Source organism: Ornithodoros turicata, chromosome 4, assembly GCF_037126465.1.
Source record: "Ornithodoros turicata isolate Travis chromosome 4, ASM3712646v1, whole genome shotgun sequence".
NCBI classification, from domain to species: Eukaryota; Metazoa; Arthropoda; class Arachnida; order Ixodida; family Argasidae; genus Ornithodoros; species Ornithodoros turicata.
In genome coordinates, this window is record NC_088204.1 from 63,053,807 (window position 1) to 63,069,064 (window position 15,258).

The window sequence follows — 15,258 nt, forward strand, 5'->3', positions numbered from 1 at the left end:
TGCGGCTCGTCGGCCCTGGGTAGCTGCGCATCGTTCGGGATTGGCAAACCAGGGGTCACTCAGGGAGCGATATACACCTGGGAGGGTGACTGAGCACTCCTCAATGCCACAGTGCAAGCCAGTGAATTATAAAGAGAGGGAAACACAAGAGAGGGAGGAACACTGCGAAACACGTGTCCTCTGGTGCTGTCGCATCGTTCCATGAGTATCTGTTTTTCTACGTGCAGCCATAGAAGCCATCTTAATCTGTAAGTTTGAATTTCAAACACATCTAGCGTAATTTTTCTTATTTTTTAATGGCTTTTTTTTCCCTCTCTTTATAATTCACTGGCTTGCACTGTGGCATTGAGGAGTGCTCAGTCACCCTCCCAGGTGTATATCGCTTCCTGAGTGACCCCTGGTTTGCCAATCCCGAACGATGCGCAGCTACCCAGGGCCGACGAGCCGCAAACACGGCGAAACACGTGTCCTCTGGTGCTGTCGCCACAACAACCTAGATACGACCCTGTTGCCTTTTCTCGTTTCAGGCAGATCAAAATCCCCACTGACCCACAAGGACGATGACCCCACTCCTGGACCTGACACAAAAACGCTCTGGAATTTCCCCAATTGACAACCGCCAGGTGGCGGGAATTTCCCCCAACCGACCACGTCATTCTCAAGCCCCTTATCAGCCTCGTGGCCACATTTAGCTCTTTTGTCCCGAAGAAGGCGGAGCTTCCGCCGTAACGTAGACATCCTCCCTAACTTTTATGATTTTTAAGTTTTAATAAACCCTTTTTTTGTTACTTCCCCTACTTTCGTCTTCTGTCTCCCATTTATTTCAACTATAATTACGTAGCCGTCCGATCCAACTCCAACTTCTCAAGATATATATATATATATATGTATATAGGACAAATAGGTTAATATATCAGACGGCTACGAAGTTGAATAAAAGTGAAATAATAAGACTTGGACTACAGATTACAGGAATGTTAACAAAAACTAATTTATTTAATGGGCAATTTAACACATAGATAAAAAAAAGAATGGTCGACGTTTCGACAGTGGCACTGTCTTCGTCAGGACAAAAAAAAAAAAAAAAAAAGGCCTTTCTTGTCCTGACGAAGATAGTGCCACTGTCGAAACGTCGACCATTCTTTTCTTTTTTTTTTTATCTATGTGTGAAATTGCCCATTAAATAAATTAGTTTTTGTTAACATTCCTGTAATCTGTAGTCCAAGTCTTATTATTTCACTTTTATATATATATATATATATGCTGTACTGCAGAGGGCGGAGAGCATGAGGCAAGAGAGAACTGATATTCTGAGGGTGGAACAACATAGAAGGGACAATCACATACAAGGCCTCAAGTTGCCTAAGAAATTAAGAGGGTCAGAGTGAGAGAGTGACTGGTTTGTCCCTTCAGATGACGCCCCCTGGAAGTCGCTGAGAAGGCGTGTTAGCTTAGCTCAATTGGTAGAGCCCTGGACCGGTAATCCAGAAGATGTGGGTTCGAGTCCTACAGCTGGCTAACCTTTTCAGTGACTTCCATCCTTCATAGCATGAGGCGAACGGCCGTGCCAGGCGGGCGGGCGGGCGAGCGAGCGCCCGTAATAGCAGAGGCGAAAATTTATGGTAGTTCAACATGGGCACCGATGAAATTATGGGATTTTTAGTTGCCTTGCAGTTTGTCTACTTGCGTACGCCGAATGTTGTAGGCATTCTAGACAGGGTGCGTAGAAGTCGGGCACGACGGCTAACGGGAGGAAATAAAATATCCCATACAGCCTAAACGCATCATCATATGAGTGCAGTAAGAGAGATTTGCATTACGGCTTCATTCTAAAGTTTGATATTCGGAGTTTAAAGTGTACATTTCCGTCACAAATGCCCCCTTTTTGCACCACAGTAATGCGTTTGTCCCAACCTTTCCAGAGAGGCCCATATTGCAACCCTAACACACGAAACAAATTCCATGTTCCTTTAGCGACGAAAGGACGCAGAAGTTTCAGGCGCTTAGTGGACATCCTCTGGGAAGGGGAGACGAAACCACACAGTTGCATGGTAGAAATACCACTGATGATCTTCCTTTTCTGGTTGGGATGCGATATACGGCTTTTAGGGTATAGTTAGTGCATGCTTCGATGCACTGGCCGAGCCGAAGCAGGCAATGGCCGATGGTCGACAGTTGGCAAAAAGTCGGACGACAGCTGGCCAACGACTCCTTCGGCCAGCCAACGTTGGCGCAATGCTGCATAGAGTGAGATTTGGCAAAGATCCGTATCCAGAAACGAGCCCGTTGGTCAAGCACTTGCCAAGCACGGCTAGGTTGGCAGGCAAAGCTCTTGCAAAGCTTCGTCCAACTCAGTATGTCGCCTTGGGGAGAGGATAACGCAGAATGGTGTAGCAGTGCATAAGTTCGACTTTCGATGGACCAGGTGGACTCTAGATGAACCAAGTGAATGACTCAAAGGAACAGCAGTAAGAAACAGAGACGTTATCTTCATGGCCCATCACTCATCACTTTGTACTCTGGGTCCTCCTCCCGATCTTCCACATCTTCCAACCGATCTTCTTGAAGGTCTACTCCATGAGCAGACGACACGAGTACTGGAGGGGTGACGGCGTGTCGCCCGCTCATAATGTTGTCCATACTAAAATATGGCCAAATGGTCGGACAGGCTTTCACTGCTGTCGCGTTGGCTGATTCTTTGAGGTCCTAATATGGAAAGTCAATAAATGGCAAAACCATGTTCTTGTTCTCGCGAAGACACAGTCAGGTAAGAAAGACAGTACAACACGATTATGTACATGCACGGAGTATAACACCGTAGACACGGAGAGGTAGCATTGTGCCTAAAGAAAAGGCGTAATTTGTACTTTTGATTCTGCCATTTCTCAACATCTATGGACTCAACTCTTCTTGGTTTATCAATTTATCCGCTCTATGAATTCGGCAAGATTCCAAGCGTTGCAGGGAGCTGGTGCGCAGCAGTCGAGTGGGAAGGGCGTATGGGCGTTTTTACCGTCTGGCGAACCGGTTACCGCGTCATATTTTTTTCGGTTCAGTTCCGGTTCGTTCAAGAGGAGAGAAAACATGCTTACGGTTCGGTTCGGCAAAAAATAACGTTTTTTTGCTGTTTTCGGTTACGGTTCAGTACGGTTACGGTTCGACCCCTGATCTCCATAGAGATGTGCGCCTCCACACTGTATCCAAAGGGAGTGACTCTGTCCTTATCCTCATCCTCGCCTGCTTGGCGAGGATGAGGATCCGCGCTTCCGCTCTCACCTATTTCCGCTTCAGAGTTTTGACAGACATTGCAGGCACGTGATTTTTAGAAGTGCAGCATTGAATAAATTGACTTTGCGAAAGGCTGAGTCGTTGCGTTCTTACACCACCGCTAACGCAGGTGATAAGCGATGGTTAGCTTCCCGACGTGGATCGATCACTCGTACTTGTAGCACCTCTCAACTGAACAACTTTGACGGGTATTTACCAACTATCCTGCCTTTATCCTATAGTGCTATAGTGGATAGACCAACCGATAGATCAATAGACGAGTTCAGAAAATCCCAGTGCTCTTTACGCACGCATTGCATCCTGGGCGCTTGCTGAGCGGGGGAACAAAGAACAATCCTTCACATTTCGCTTTCGCTGACCTTGACATGTCGTGGACAATGGACCGGTAGGGAAGAAATCGGAACAGTTTGGAGGCCTCCCGTTTCTTTCGTATTAGTAAACTCCCACAGTTCAAAGCGACGCTAAGCACTCTGGGATTTTCTGAACTCGTCTATTGATTCTTGATCAATTCTTTTCAGCATCGTTCGTCGTAGAGTCACTAAATAGCTTCGCTCAGAATACTGCAACTGATGCACAACTGCAAGTTCTATGCCAGGGGGCGCCGTTTGGGGGCGCCAGAGCCGTCGCGAGGCCAGTTTGCGCACGGGGCAGGGCTAATCTGAAGCGCATCCCCCCCCTCCCTCACTGCCGTCAGAAGCCTTCTAAACAAAGAAAAGAAAACGCCCATTTACACTGTCGAGACCGTAAATTCGAATTCTCTCTATTCCTACTTTATACTGTCCAACCAACCTGCCAGGGCTTGCCGTTCGGCGTCCTCTCTGGCAAGGGCGCCCGGGGCGGCTGCCCCTCTCGCGCCCCCGTCGCTACGGCTCTGGGGGGCGCCATATTGGATCTGCTAAGTTCGTCTAGCCCACCATAGTTCGTCTGCTATGTTAATGCAGATTTTGTCCAATGAGAGGGCGGCGCTCTCAACGGTGCCAGACGGCATTTAGTGACTATAGTTCGTCGTTGCAAATTCGTGCAGGTCAAAAGAGGCATCCATGCACCAAAACACGTCTGCTAGCTGGCGAAACTACGTCACTTCGCTTCCGTCCCCGCCTCTTTGGCCTCGTGACTCCGCTTTTGAGAATTTGAGAGGGTGTCACAAATTTTGACTGGAGTTACTAGCACCGGAAGCGCGCTTGGCCGTTTAGTGGAGAGAGCTGCCAACTTGACAAGTGGACAGGACTACAACGCGGCAGCTTGTTTCCAAACCGATGCAAGAGCCCCTTTCACGTTACACCTAGTTTAGAAATATTCCACGTATGCTGGCAATGAACACTAATATGCAGGGCAGGAAAATGTAACGGCTAATTTTATCCCGAAATCATTCATAATTCCAGAGAACAGCATTTCTGCAAGTATAATTTCTGAAGAGTAGTTTGCCATAACCATTTGAGCTGTTTTATAGGAAGACATATCTAGTTGCCTTTGCTGTTACTTTCCCAGTATTCAGCTACAGTAATAAGCTGCTTAGCATGGGAGGCCTTCATGCTAGCGCAATGGAAGAAAGCAGGTGAAATAAAATGCGTTATTAACGCACTGACACTAACTGACACTTTTGACGTCATTTTAATGCATTTGTAACCCTTCCAAGCTGTCCTTCACAAAAGGAATAAAACACACTGCAAATATATTTTTTAAAAGATTTCTCCCCGTCGGGGAATCGAACACCGGTCTCCCGCGTGACAGGCGGGGATACTGACCACTATACTAACGAGGACTGAGTGTTTCCCGTTCCCAATATTAATGTTAAGATAAAAAGACCATGGTTTACACCAAAACTAAGCATAGTCTAATGATCACGTTCTATTTTGGAATACATCCACGAAAATAAATAGACCGTACAATGCTTATCCATGCACTTTCGCCTCCATTCCCCAGTGTTGTGACGACACAGTTTAGAAACCCTTCAAAAATTCCGAAACTGGATACTCTTTAAAAAACGGAACAAGAGGAAAAAAGAAACCTATACTGTCATGTTGTGATGATCTTCGTTTATTGTGTTGTTTCCTGGGAGTGGTAATGGCAGTTCGGCAAATAAGCTGTGAGACATGAGTTTGGCTGAATTCCCGAAGCCACTTGTAAGTTTTTCCAGGGTGTGATGGTGCATGCTTCTTAGGTATCTCGAGTTGTATCCCTTGGTATCTCTCTTGGAGGGCAGAAGCGGTCAGCTGCCAGTGGCCCGGAATCCAAACACACATACCCGCTTCGTCGGAAAGAACAGAAAAGGTGGTAAAAAAAAAAAAAAGAAAGAAAGTAGGAAGTGTACAAGGAAAACAACGGAAGCGTCTCCAAATGATGTTAGCTTTGATCACAGCCAGAACGGGACATTTCATGTTACTGTAAGGGCGGCGGTGGTACCCACCATAAATGTATCGGTGGTTCTGGGACCCCTAGCAAAAACAATGTGTGTGCCACTGGCTTGGCTACAAGCATGGAGCTCTCCTGCGCTCTCTTAGGAAGTAGTTAATCTTGTCATCCACACACATTTCTCATAACCATTATTTGAGATCTAGATGTCCATGTGGGAAACGTGGAAACTGGGAACGAGAACGGCCATTGGTCCATTAGTCCAGCATCAGCTTGCTGCATCCTTGCAGCATCCTGCTCAATTATGGCACGGTCCCTTGATAGCGCGTTCGTAACTCACCTTCTAACACAGCTTCTCCGTAACTCTACGGGGAAGCTTTGCCCAGGGACCGGAGCGCCCGCGTGGTGGCGCCAGGCGCCCACAGCTCCCAGAGCCATTTATAGCTCTGACAGACCATAAATGGCTCTGACAGCTCCCCATAGTTTGAGATAATTCTTTTTTTTTTTTTTTTTTCAGTTTCAGTTTGTTTTATTTTAGAAGAAAGTACAAGATACATGGTTTCAAGAGGACTGCGAGGGCAAGCCTGTAAAGCAGGACTGCGAGGGCAAGCCTGTAAAGCATTAATTCAGGTTAATTCAGGCAATACTGGGCATACGACCAATAAAAATGCGTCGTGATGCTTAGCAGCCAGCCAATCAGCAGCCTCTCCGTTTGGCTCGCCTTTCGGCCGGTCCTGCTACCATTGACTTCTACTGGATTTCATGCCTGGCGCCCGTTATTCCAAAATAACTAAGACATTTTTGACAGGCTAAATACACATTTATTGATGCAACGTATAGACTCAAATGTTTGACTCACATATTCACCGTGTGTACAGGACGTTTCGTTCGTTGAATAGACTGCAACCAAACCAAGTTCGAACTGCAAAACACATACACAGTCTATTTCTGGAAGCGAGCGGTGCGTGCGATTTCATAAATGAGCATCTTCATCTCATGCAGGCGGCGCACTGAAGGCCACACAGTCACGGGAAATACTTGTGTCGTTATGAATCCTGTCTTCTTAGTCACTGTATTTGAAAATGCGACAGCGCTCGAGTGTTCCTCAGGCGTCAGCTCACAACAGCATTCCAGTTCCGAACCGGCTAGAATGTTTATAGGTTGATACTATATCGAGGAACAGTACATGGCCAGAGGGGCCAGAGTCACTATAACTCACGAACAAACCCGCGAATACACTTGCTCTTTGATCGTTGTGTTCAACCGACATCGGCGAGACGCGGAGACGCTGCGATCCCGCGACCCCGCTTGCAGGCGCCCACCTGGCCGATTTCCCGCGAAAGAATGAGCTGTCAGCCACTGTCAGCTATTTCGAGACTTTTTCAACCAATCCCGGATCGCGCAGCCTCCTTCGGCCAATGGGCATCCGTCATGATGCCTGACGAAGTAATACGGTAATACCATGTGACTATGACGTGAATTATTTTTCTAGTGCCGCGAATGCGGGGAGCTATGGAGGCCTGGTGGCGCTGCCATCGGAAACCGGGAGGGAAACGCCTGCGTCTCCCATCCATTGCATTACGCGTGTTTCGGCTGTTGTCGCTTGATAACTGTGCGCAGCATGCCAGAAACATGCTGTGTTACGAAATGTCGCTCTGGGTATCAGGGTGGCAGAGTATCCATGTTCGCGTTTCCTACGGATCCTGAAAAGCGTGAGAAATGGAAACGTGCCATTCCTCGCATTGAAGGTGGGCGGTTCAGCTTCGACTCTCCTCACACACGTGTCTGCGAGAAGCACTTCGACCACAGCGATGTCGTGTGGCACGACGAATTCGTCATCAACGGCGAAAAGTGCTACACAAGCGTGGAAAGCCAAAGCTTCGAGCAGATGCAGTGCCCCGCATATTCGACGGCTGCCCGTCGTATCTGAGCACGCCGAAACCGCGAAGCCGTTCCGTCAGACGACGAGCTCAGGGAAACGGCCCCGTAAAAAGAAAGCGTACGCCTTCGACGCCAACAACGAACACAGTGTCCAAGCCATCGTCTGCTGACTTTGAGAGTCGCTTCCTCGGCACTGACTACGCACAAGCATACGTGGGCACAGGTACGTGATGTGGCCAAGAACTTGTTCGTTTCTGTTTCCTTACGAGCCGGTAAGAAGAAGCACCCCTGCTTCACGTCCTGCTGATTGCTATCTGGTGTCTTGTTGCAGGAGATGACTTCGACGTCGTACGGTCCAGTACGAATCTTCCACCTCACATGACTGGTAAGATGCTCTTGGTGAACATGCAGTTTGTTTCAAAACAGCCTCTTTGATATTTCAGACCAGTCATGTCAGACAGACTTGGAAATCTGCAGGAAATCTGCATCTACTCAGTGCTCTTATGGATAGAACTTTTGCTAAAGCAACTGGGGCTTTTCAGCGGATTTGGCTGCTGATTTTTGAGCAGATGTCTGAAGAACAATGTCTCTCAGCTCCATCAAGGTGCTGCAAGAGTTGCACCACCTGCTTCGGCGGTGTAACAAGTGGATTTTTCTCTCCTTGCTTACAGTACGATTTCAGCTGCAAGAGGCGATCGTGATCTTCGACTGTGCAGTCCTGTAGAAAATGTGTACAGGCTTGGCAAAGCTTGTACCTTCGCATGGCACGACTCACATACCCAGAAAGATATGTGAGTGACTAGCACTCAAGCTCAGTCAATCCCCGGGTGATATGCTTCAGTCCAGAGGCTCCAGTGCATCGTTCTCTCTAGGCACGGGGCTAGGGACTCTGCAGCATCAATAACAACTAGAAACCTACACATAGCACATGTCCAGAATGCTATAAATGCAAGAAACATCCACCAACACTGCGTCATTTACGAATAGGAACGGCTCACCGTCGTCGGGTCACCTGTTTTTTTGGTCCGGCAGCCAAATTGTCGGGACAGCACTCCACTTCAGCAGCAACCGACTGTCTGCTCTCTTAGTTTCAAACTGGTCGCTCTCGAAATGCTTCTGCAGTTGTTCAGAGATAGGGAAAGTTGTAGAACACGAAAATTGTCACACGGTGAGAGTTAGGCCTATTGCTTTTTTTACGTGTTTCTCGCTCAACTTTGCGCCGTAAAGGACGTAAGGACTATTATGAAATACGTGCACCGTAAACGTAACTTCAAACATCACTTACCTCACACACACGCGAGTTAGCAGTGGGCTTGAAATCCTTCTTGTGCACAAGTTCGACCCACTGACGCAATTGGTGGCCCGAACTTGAACCCATGGGGAAGCGGAAGAGACTCATTCCCTTCTCAGTATAGCTTGCACGGTGCAATACAGAACACACAGGCATAGCGGAGCCTATGTTACGTCTCAAACTGCTAGATCGAAGGAATTAACACTCAAAATCGCGTGTAGCACACTCGCAAGAAGACGAAGGACTGGCGCTGACTCAAAATGCCCGACGTTCTCAGAAAAAAAAAAGAACACTCGACTCGTTTCGTGCAATCACAAGGAGGCGTCGGCTCGGAAAAGGAATACAATACTCGGACCCCTGTTTAGTGACTCTAGTCGACACGAGATGACCAAAGTCAGTCGAGATCCTTTCAGAAACTATACTTTTGTGTTCATCAGCTTCGCGGCAACAATTTAGAGTAAGTCGGAAGAGGTGCAAGGGCGCAGGCGAGCTGGTACATGATAATACGATGGGAACCCAGAGACAGGCGAAAGAAAACACGAAACACGCACGGTCTCAGACACAGCAACCCTTTTACTCAACAAACATAGCAAGTCAAGTTCCCAACGGTACCCATACGGGGACTGTTGGGAACTTGACTTGCTATGTTTGTTCAGTAAAAGGGTTGCTGTGTCTGAGATCATGTGTGTTTCGTGTTTTCTTTCCCCTGCCTCTGGGTTCCCGTCGTATTATTTTGAGTAAGTCATCTGGTACCACGCGAAAGAGACTGGTGTGATTGCAATCGGCCGATCACGTCAATTAGTACGCCGTCCTGTGCGCAGTAACTGTCTGCGACTAACCGTAAAAGGTCTTCTACGCACTAAATAACGTATGGATGACCTTTCCGCCGGGTGCCATGACCATAAACAGCGCCAGAATCTCTGGTTGAGGGTGTGAAGATGGAACACTCGCGACAGTACATCCGTGACGCTAGAAGTGATCAGCAGCAGCTTTCCACGTAAAATAAAGTTGAACAGAAAATGATTATTCGCATTATAGCTGCTGCAACGTAGTCGAAAGCCATTGCAACAAATAGTTTTCTTGTAGGATGTGCGCAAAAACAGTGCATCTGCCATTCCTGTGACTGAACGAGCATAGAAATGCGGGGTAGTTGGTAACTACATCTACTGATAAGACAAAGATTGATTTTGACAGCAGTTCATTTCTGCACTTCCTCGTCCGTGTCCCTGGCTGCGTTCCGTTTATCATTATGTCCTGTGACTGGCCTGAGCGGAAGCTTCTTCCAGGTTCCGATCGCGGCGGCGCCCGTTGTCCCTAGCCAAACTCTTTGATGGAGCTGCGTGACCAGAAAGCTATTGAGGGACTGTGATTATGGTCGTTGGAAAAGTTTCATATAGAGGGCACCATTGATCCTGCCAGTGATTTATCCAGAACCCCTACACCATTCAAGTGTTTGCTGACACCCCCAACTTTTTCACCTGCACACTACCTAAAAAAAAAAAAAGAAGGGGGGGGGGGGGGCTTGCTGTCATGTCCAAGATCCCTGCCAAGCTTGAGGCTCTGGATAAAGCACTACACCCTGCTGTCTGTTTTGGGAAGAACATGTCTGTGCAGCAAGTCAGACAAATCCTATGCAATACCTATATTACTCAATTGTCTGAAGTGAGTATAAGTGCAGTATAGAAAGCGTTGATAAAACTCCTAATCGTACGTAAACCCCCATGAAAATTTTTGGTTTCGTACCAGTGTCCTCAAATATGTATTACGTGAAAACTGCTTACACTTAATGCTCCTTGTATTTGAATACAATGGTCACACGCGTTCAGTCAATCCTACCACTCTCTAGACTTGCAGCCTTTGCCTCCCGTATGGGGCCCCCGCAGTCAACAACCCTGGTGTCCTATTTTGACGACAGGTAGCAATTTTACAAAATACCTCTGAACTGAATATTTTTTAATGTAAGCATACTGTAAGCATGGGTGCACAGTAGTAACAAAAAGTCCATATAAAAAAAAAATTTGCTCAAAATAAATAATTCCAGGGCCCGAAAGGGTTAAGCAAGGTTGCTGGAGTTTAGGCATTCTAATTCTGTATTTCAGAACTGAATCCGGTCTTGGGGATCGACGTGTAAATAAATCGTTGTCTTTACCGACCTTCGTGACTCTTAGCTTGACTGCGTTGAATTCGAACCCGACCAGTCTGGACGTTGAGCATTTCAGACGGTCCGACTAAAAAAAAAAAACTTTAAATTACTTTTACGAACAAAACATTTACCTCGTAGATGCGCTTTGGTGACGTATGGCAGGTTTACTGTGGTTAGGAGCTGTGACACGAAACTTCCGAGAAATTTTGAATGCTATAAGGGAGATTTTTTCCTTTTGTTAAAATCTTTACCGTTGAGAGATTTTTTTACCGCATGATATCAGCGGACATCGTCCAGTAGCTAATGTACTGGTATGTGAAGACATTCAAACACCTTTTTTGCAATGCAATGCTTCCTAATTGGCTAGCAAATGGGCGCAGAAATTCCACTCTCGTCTTCGCAGGTAGGCCAATCTGATCTGCTAGGTTTGACCAGCTGGCCCATGTATCCAAAGAGCAGTTGTGCTTTTGGCTTTGTAACATGTCAGTAGTGTCAGACAAGGTTGAACGTTTCAATAATTCAACGTTCTGTTGTTAGGGTACCAGCGTGTTTAGGCATAATCTCAACTGGAAGTGACATCGTGTTTCTGTTTGTTGGAATCATGCTATCCATCCTCTGCAAGCTTCAAGCTTGTCGTACAGCAGGAAATATCTGAGGAAGAGCATTACTTTATGCAGCAAAAAAAGAAAAGCATCGCATATTCTGATTCTTCATGTACTTCATATAAAGTGTCTGGATAACCAGAGACATAACAAATGAAGCTTGAGAGCACAGGAGCCATCGGCCTGTCAACAGTGCCTGCGTTTCTATTGGAAGAAACAAGAAATTGCTCATCATCATTTGTGTAGAATTGCTACAGACATTCACCTATTCTCAACTGTTACTGACGATGTTATCCACTGACACTTTGGCTGACGAGGGGCGTACATTGCCAAACAGGTTATAAGAAGCTACTCAACGACCTTTTCATACACCATGAAATGTACTGACTCACGTAGTTCCTACTGGTCGTTGAAACCCTTCAATACCCAGAATTCAAAAGTGGAAAACATTGGCTTTTCCACAGTCCTTGAAAAACCCTTGATTTTGCACCTTTTGTTGTTCTCGTGGAACTGCAGCCCTTCGCTGTATTCGTTAACCCTTCTTGCATGATATTTAATGCATGGGAGTCATGTTTGTGAACGGATCACTATTGCACAGTCCCCACATATTCTGTCGTGTGATATCTGTAGCTAAACTTTTTTTTTTATGAAACATTGTGAAGTCATGACCATAAACTGTGAACATCATGGACAAGATTCCGGTCACGCATTTAAGGGTCCTTGAAATTACCTCAGATTTTTGTTCAAAAATTGAGTGGGAGCCATGGCCCATCAAAGTGCAGTACACATGTACAATGGTGAAGGTGTAAAATTCTTCACTGTTGTCATCCCACTTTATCAATTGTAGGTTGTACATTGCCGCTGTGTGAACGGCAGATACTGTAAACATATTTATATTTGCGGGTATGATATCACCGCAGAACACAGTGTTACTGCAAACCACTGCTGTGTCGGTAACAACAACAACAAAAGTATGTTTGTGTTATTTGTGAATTGTAAAGATGTGCTTACTCTTAACCCATGGCAGCCTGCTTAAAATTTACTTTCCTGAACCGGTTCAAACCGATATTTTGCGCTGCTGTGGAGCTGAACCAGAACCAGTATGCCAGAACCTGAACCTGAACCGAAAAGATAACGGCTCTGATCGCTGCATTTAACATCCTTTGCAGAAGATGGAGTGTCTGAGCAAATTGTACCCTCCTCTCCAAGTTGCCACCGTCCTCGGCCAGGTTTGAACCCGTAATCTTGGGATCAGCAGGCATTAACACAAACACACTTGTGGCGGACAGTGTCTTTCTCATGTAAAGTAGCAGAGCGCAAACACGGCAACTAAAGCTCACAAGGCATCTTCTGACTGTTTACAACACATAAAAAAAAAAAATAATTTGTGAAATTCAAGTAATAGCAATGTCCGGGTGTGGGGTAGTGCTTTGTAGCCCCGTGCAGTCATCGAGTGACCTAGACATCGTGATATAGTGCAAATCACCCAAGTGCCTACACTCAATTTAGCGAGGTGCAACCTTTGCACTGCACTCAACCGTTCGATCAAAGAAAAAAAATTCAGTAAATTATTACACTAAGCAGTAACGCCACCAGCAGAATCTTTCTGCGGCCCTTCTCTGATTTTTTTGTTTTGTTATTTTGTATGGTCCATGGTTGAATAGCCACAGTTCTCCATGTGTTGCTTCACGTCTTGTACTCTACCTTCAAGAACTGATATAGGATAATTCAAGCTGAACTAACTTGTCTTGTTTTGCAAACTCTCAATATAACAGCCAGTTGGACATTGCAGTAAAACCTTACGTCAGCCTGTGCACTGCAGGAGCTTCAAGAAAACAAGGCTTGGAAAAACTGCAGAACCTTACATGATGTGTTTTGGGTCATTCCGGTACCTATGTGGCTGTGCGTATTCTATCCTATAAAATTTGACCCAGATATACAAATGTCAATAATGTCTAATAAAGAGGATTTTCTGTCAAGGTGCATGTTCTGAAATAGTGTGTGTTTCTTTGTCACAATTAAGTACTTTCTGTGCATACATTTGTGTGAAAAAGTGCAAAGTTACCCAGAAGTCTTGTATGTTGATGAAAAAGAAAAGAAATAGGCAGAAAGTCCTGTACGTTATGCAACAGGTGCATTGACTCCTGCCTTCGAAAGCCTGCCACTATGCGGGCTGCCAACGGTAACTTTTGACGGAAAGTAATAAGCAATGAGCCCGTGCCAGCACACACAAATAGGCAGACAGAACACTCCAGTTTTCCGCGAATTGCTGCTCCCATTTTCGCTGTTTTAAATGTTACGTTGTTCTGCTCGGGTTATGGTGATCACAGAAGAGTATGAAAAAGCTCTCTTGTAAAAGGTAATGGATTACCTATAGGTAATCATAGGTGATTGATTGGTGCAGATTATCCCACCAACACTTCGTAAGATCCCGCGAACTTGATCACAACCTGGGACGAATTCTCTCCGCTAGTTACAAGCGGCGCTGTTGTCGCCACGTGGCACACCGAAAGTGGTGCATCTGTAACCTTGGTAAGCTTTAGCTGTAGTTCACCATAGTTTAGCTAAGCGTATCTCCATACATTGAAGAACACAGCATTATTCCAAGATATATGCAGGCAACTACGACTTTACAAGTTTAACGTCAGGGCCGACACTTTGTCTACCGTGCCTATGTGGTCTTCGGGGCACGAAAATGCGTGAGCAATTTACTCTACTGGGTGTCGTGCCTGAAATGATTCCATCAACACGCGGGTCGCGACAACCGAAATAGACTACGGTCAATATTGCCCATTGTGGAACGGCAGCGAGACACGAACCCTTCAATTAATTTAGCACCGGCACGCCTAGCGAAGAGCACACAACGGGGAGCACAACACGAGATCCCGAAAGAAAGTTTTATTCATTAGTACATAGTAAAGTGATGGCTACTTAGTCTTCATACACCCAGGTTGTTTGTGTTGGGGTCCAGGAAACCAGTTCTTGCTCGGTGAACCACAGGGCGATCTCTTTTTCGGCACTGGCGGTGGAGTCGCTGCCGTGGATCACGTTGCGGCCGACCTGAACGCAATAGTCGCCGCGAATTGTGCCAGGGTTCGACTTCAAGGGGTCAGTTTGTCCAATCATGTCGCGAGCCGTCACAACCACGTTGGCACCTTCCCACACCATGGGGACGACGGGGCCCATCTGCATGTATTGAACAAGGCCGTTGAAGAAAGGTCTCCCAGCTAGGTCAGCGTAATGTTTCTTCAGAAGTTCTTCTCCGGCTTGCATAAACTTGAGTGCCACCAGCTTGTAACCACGCTTCTCGAAGCGTTGGATGATTTCGCCGACCAGTCCGCGTTGGACGCCGTCAGGCTTCACCATGATAAAGGATCGCTCGCGATGGGCCATTTTCCTGCACGACTGTCTCCAAATGCGAACGTCGACAAAATGGCAGTGATCCGCGTCCCGGCCGGCGTCCTGTTTCGTCTACTGGCCACAGAGAGCGCTTCGAATGGCTCTTAAAGCTGTCGCCATCTTTCGGTGTCAAACAGTAACGCGCGCTCTGGCGCGACAATTTGAAAGTTTAAAATTCCGAAGGTGCTCGACATGTGTTCGTGAACGTTTTTTCATTGGTACTGTTCAATCGTGAAGGCACATTCGCCACAACGCACGTAACAAATAATCGATTATATATATGTCGCACGACGTCATGCGAC

General features: G+C 46.5%; 1 protein-coding gene, 1 long non-coding RNA gene and 1 other non-coding gene across 3 annotated transcripts; 1 reads left to right on the forward strand and 2 right to left on the reverse strand.

Moving 5' to 3' along the window:
* Nucleotides 1-4,978: 4,978 nt before the first annotated feature.
* Trnad-guc (transfer RNA aspartic acid (anticodon GUC)) lies at nt 4,979-5,050 on the reverse strand. The gene has a single exon. It is a non-coding gene; the product is annotated as a tRNA-Asp (tRNA).
* Nucleotides 5,051-7,121: 2,071 nt separating this feature from the next.
* LOC135393307 (uncharacterized) lies at nt 7,122-9,082 on the forward strand. The gene is made up of 3 exons (XR_010422575.1): nt 7,122-7,744; nt 7,853-7,906; nt 7,965-9,082. It is a non-coding gene; the product is annotated as an uncharacterized LOC135393307 (long non-coding RNA).
* A 5,358-nt stretch (nt 9,083-14,440) lies between these two features.
* LOC135393308 (nucleoside diphosphate kinase-like) lies at nt 14,441-15,009 on the reverse strand. Its single transcript, XM_064623780.1, has one exon. The coding sequence runs from the start codon at nt 14,948-14,950 to the stop codon at nt 14,489-14,491; it is 462 nt and encodes a 153-aa protein (XP_064479850.1). The 5' UTR covers nt 14,951-15,009; the 3' UTR covers nt 14,441-14,488.
* Nucleotides 15,010-15,258: the final 249 nt, after the last annotated feature.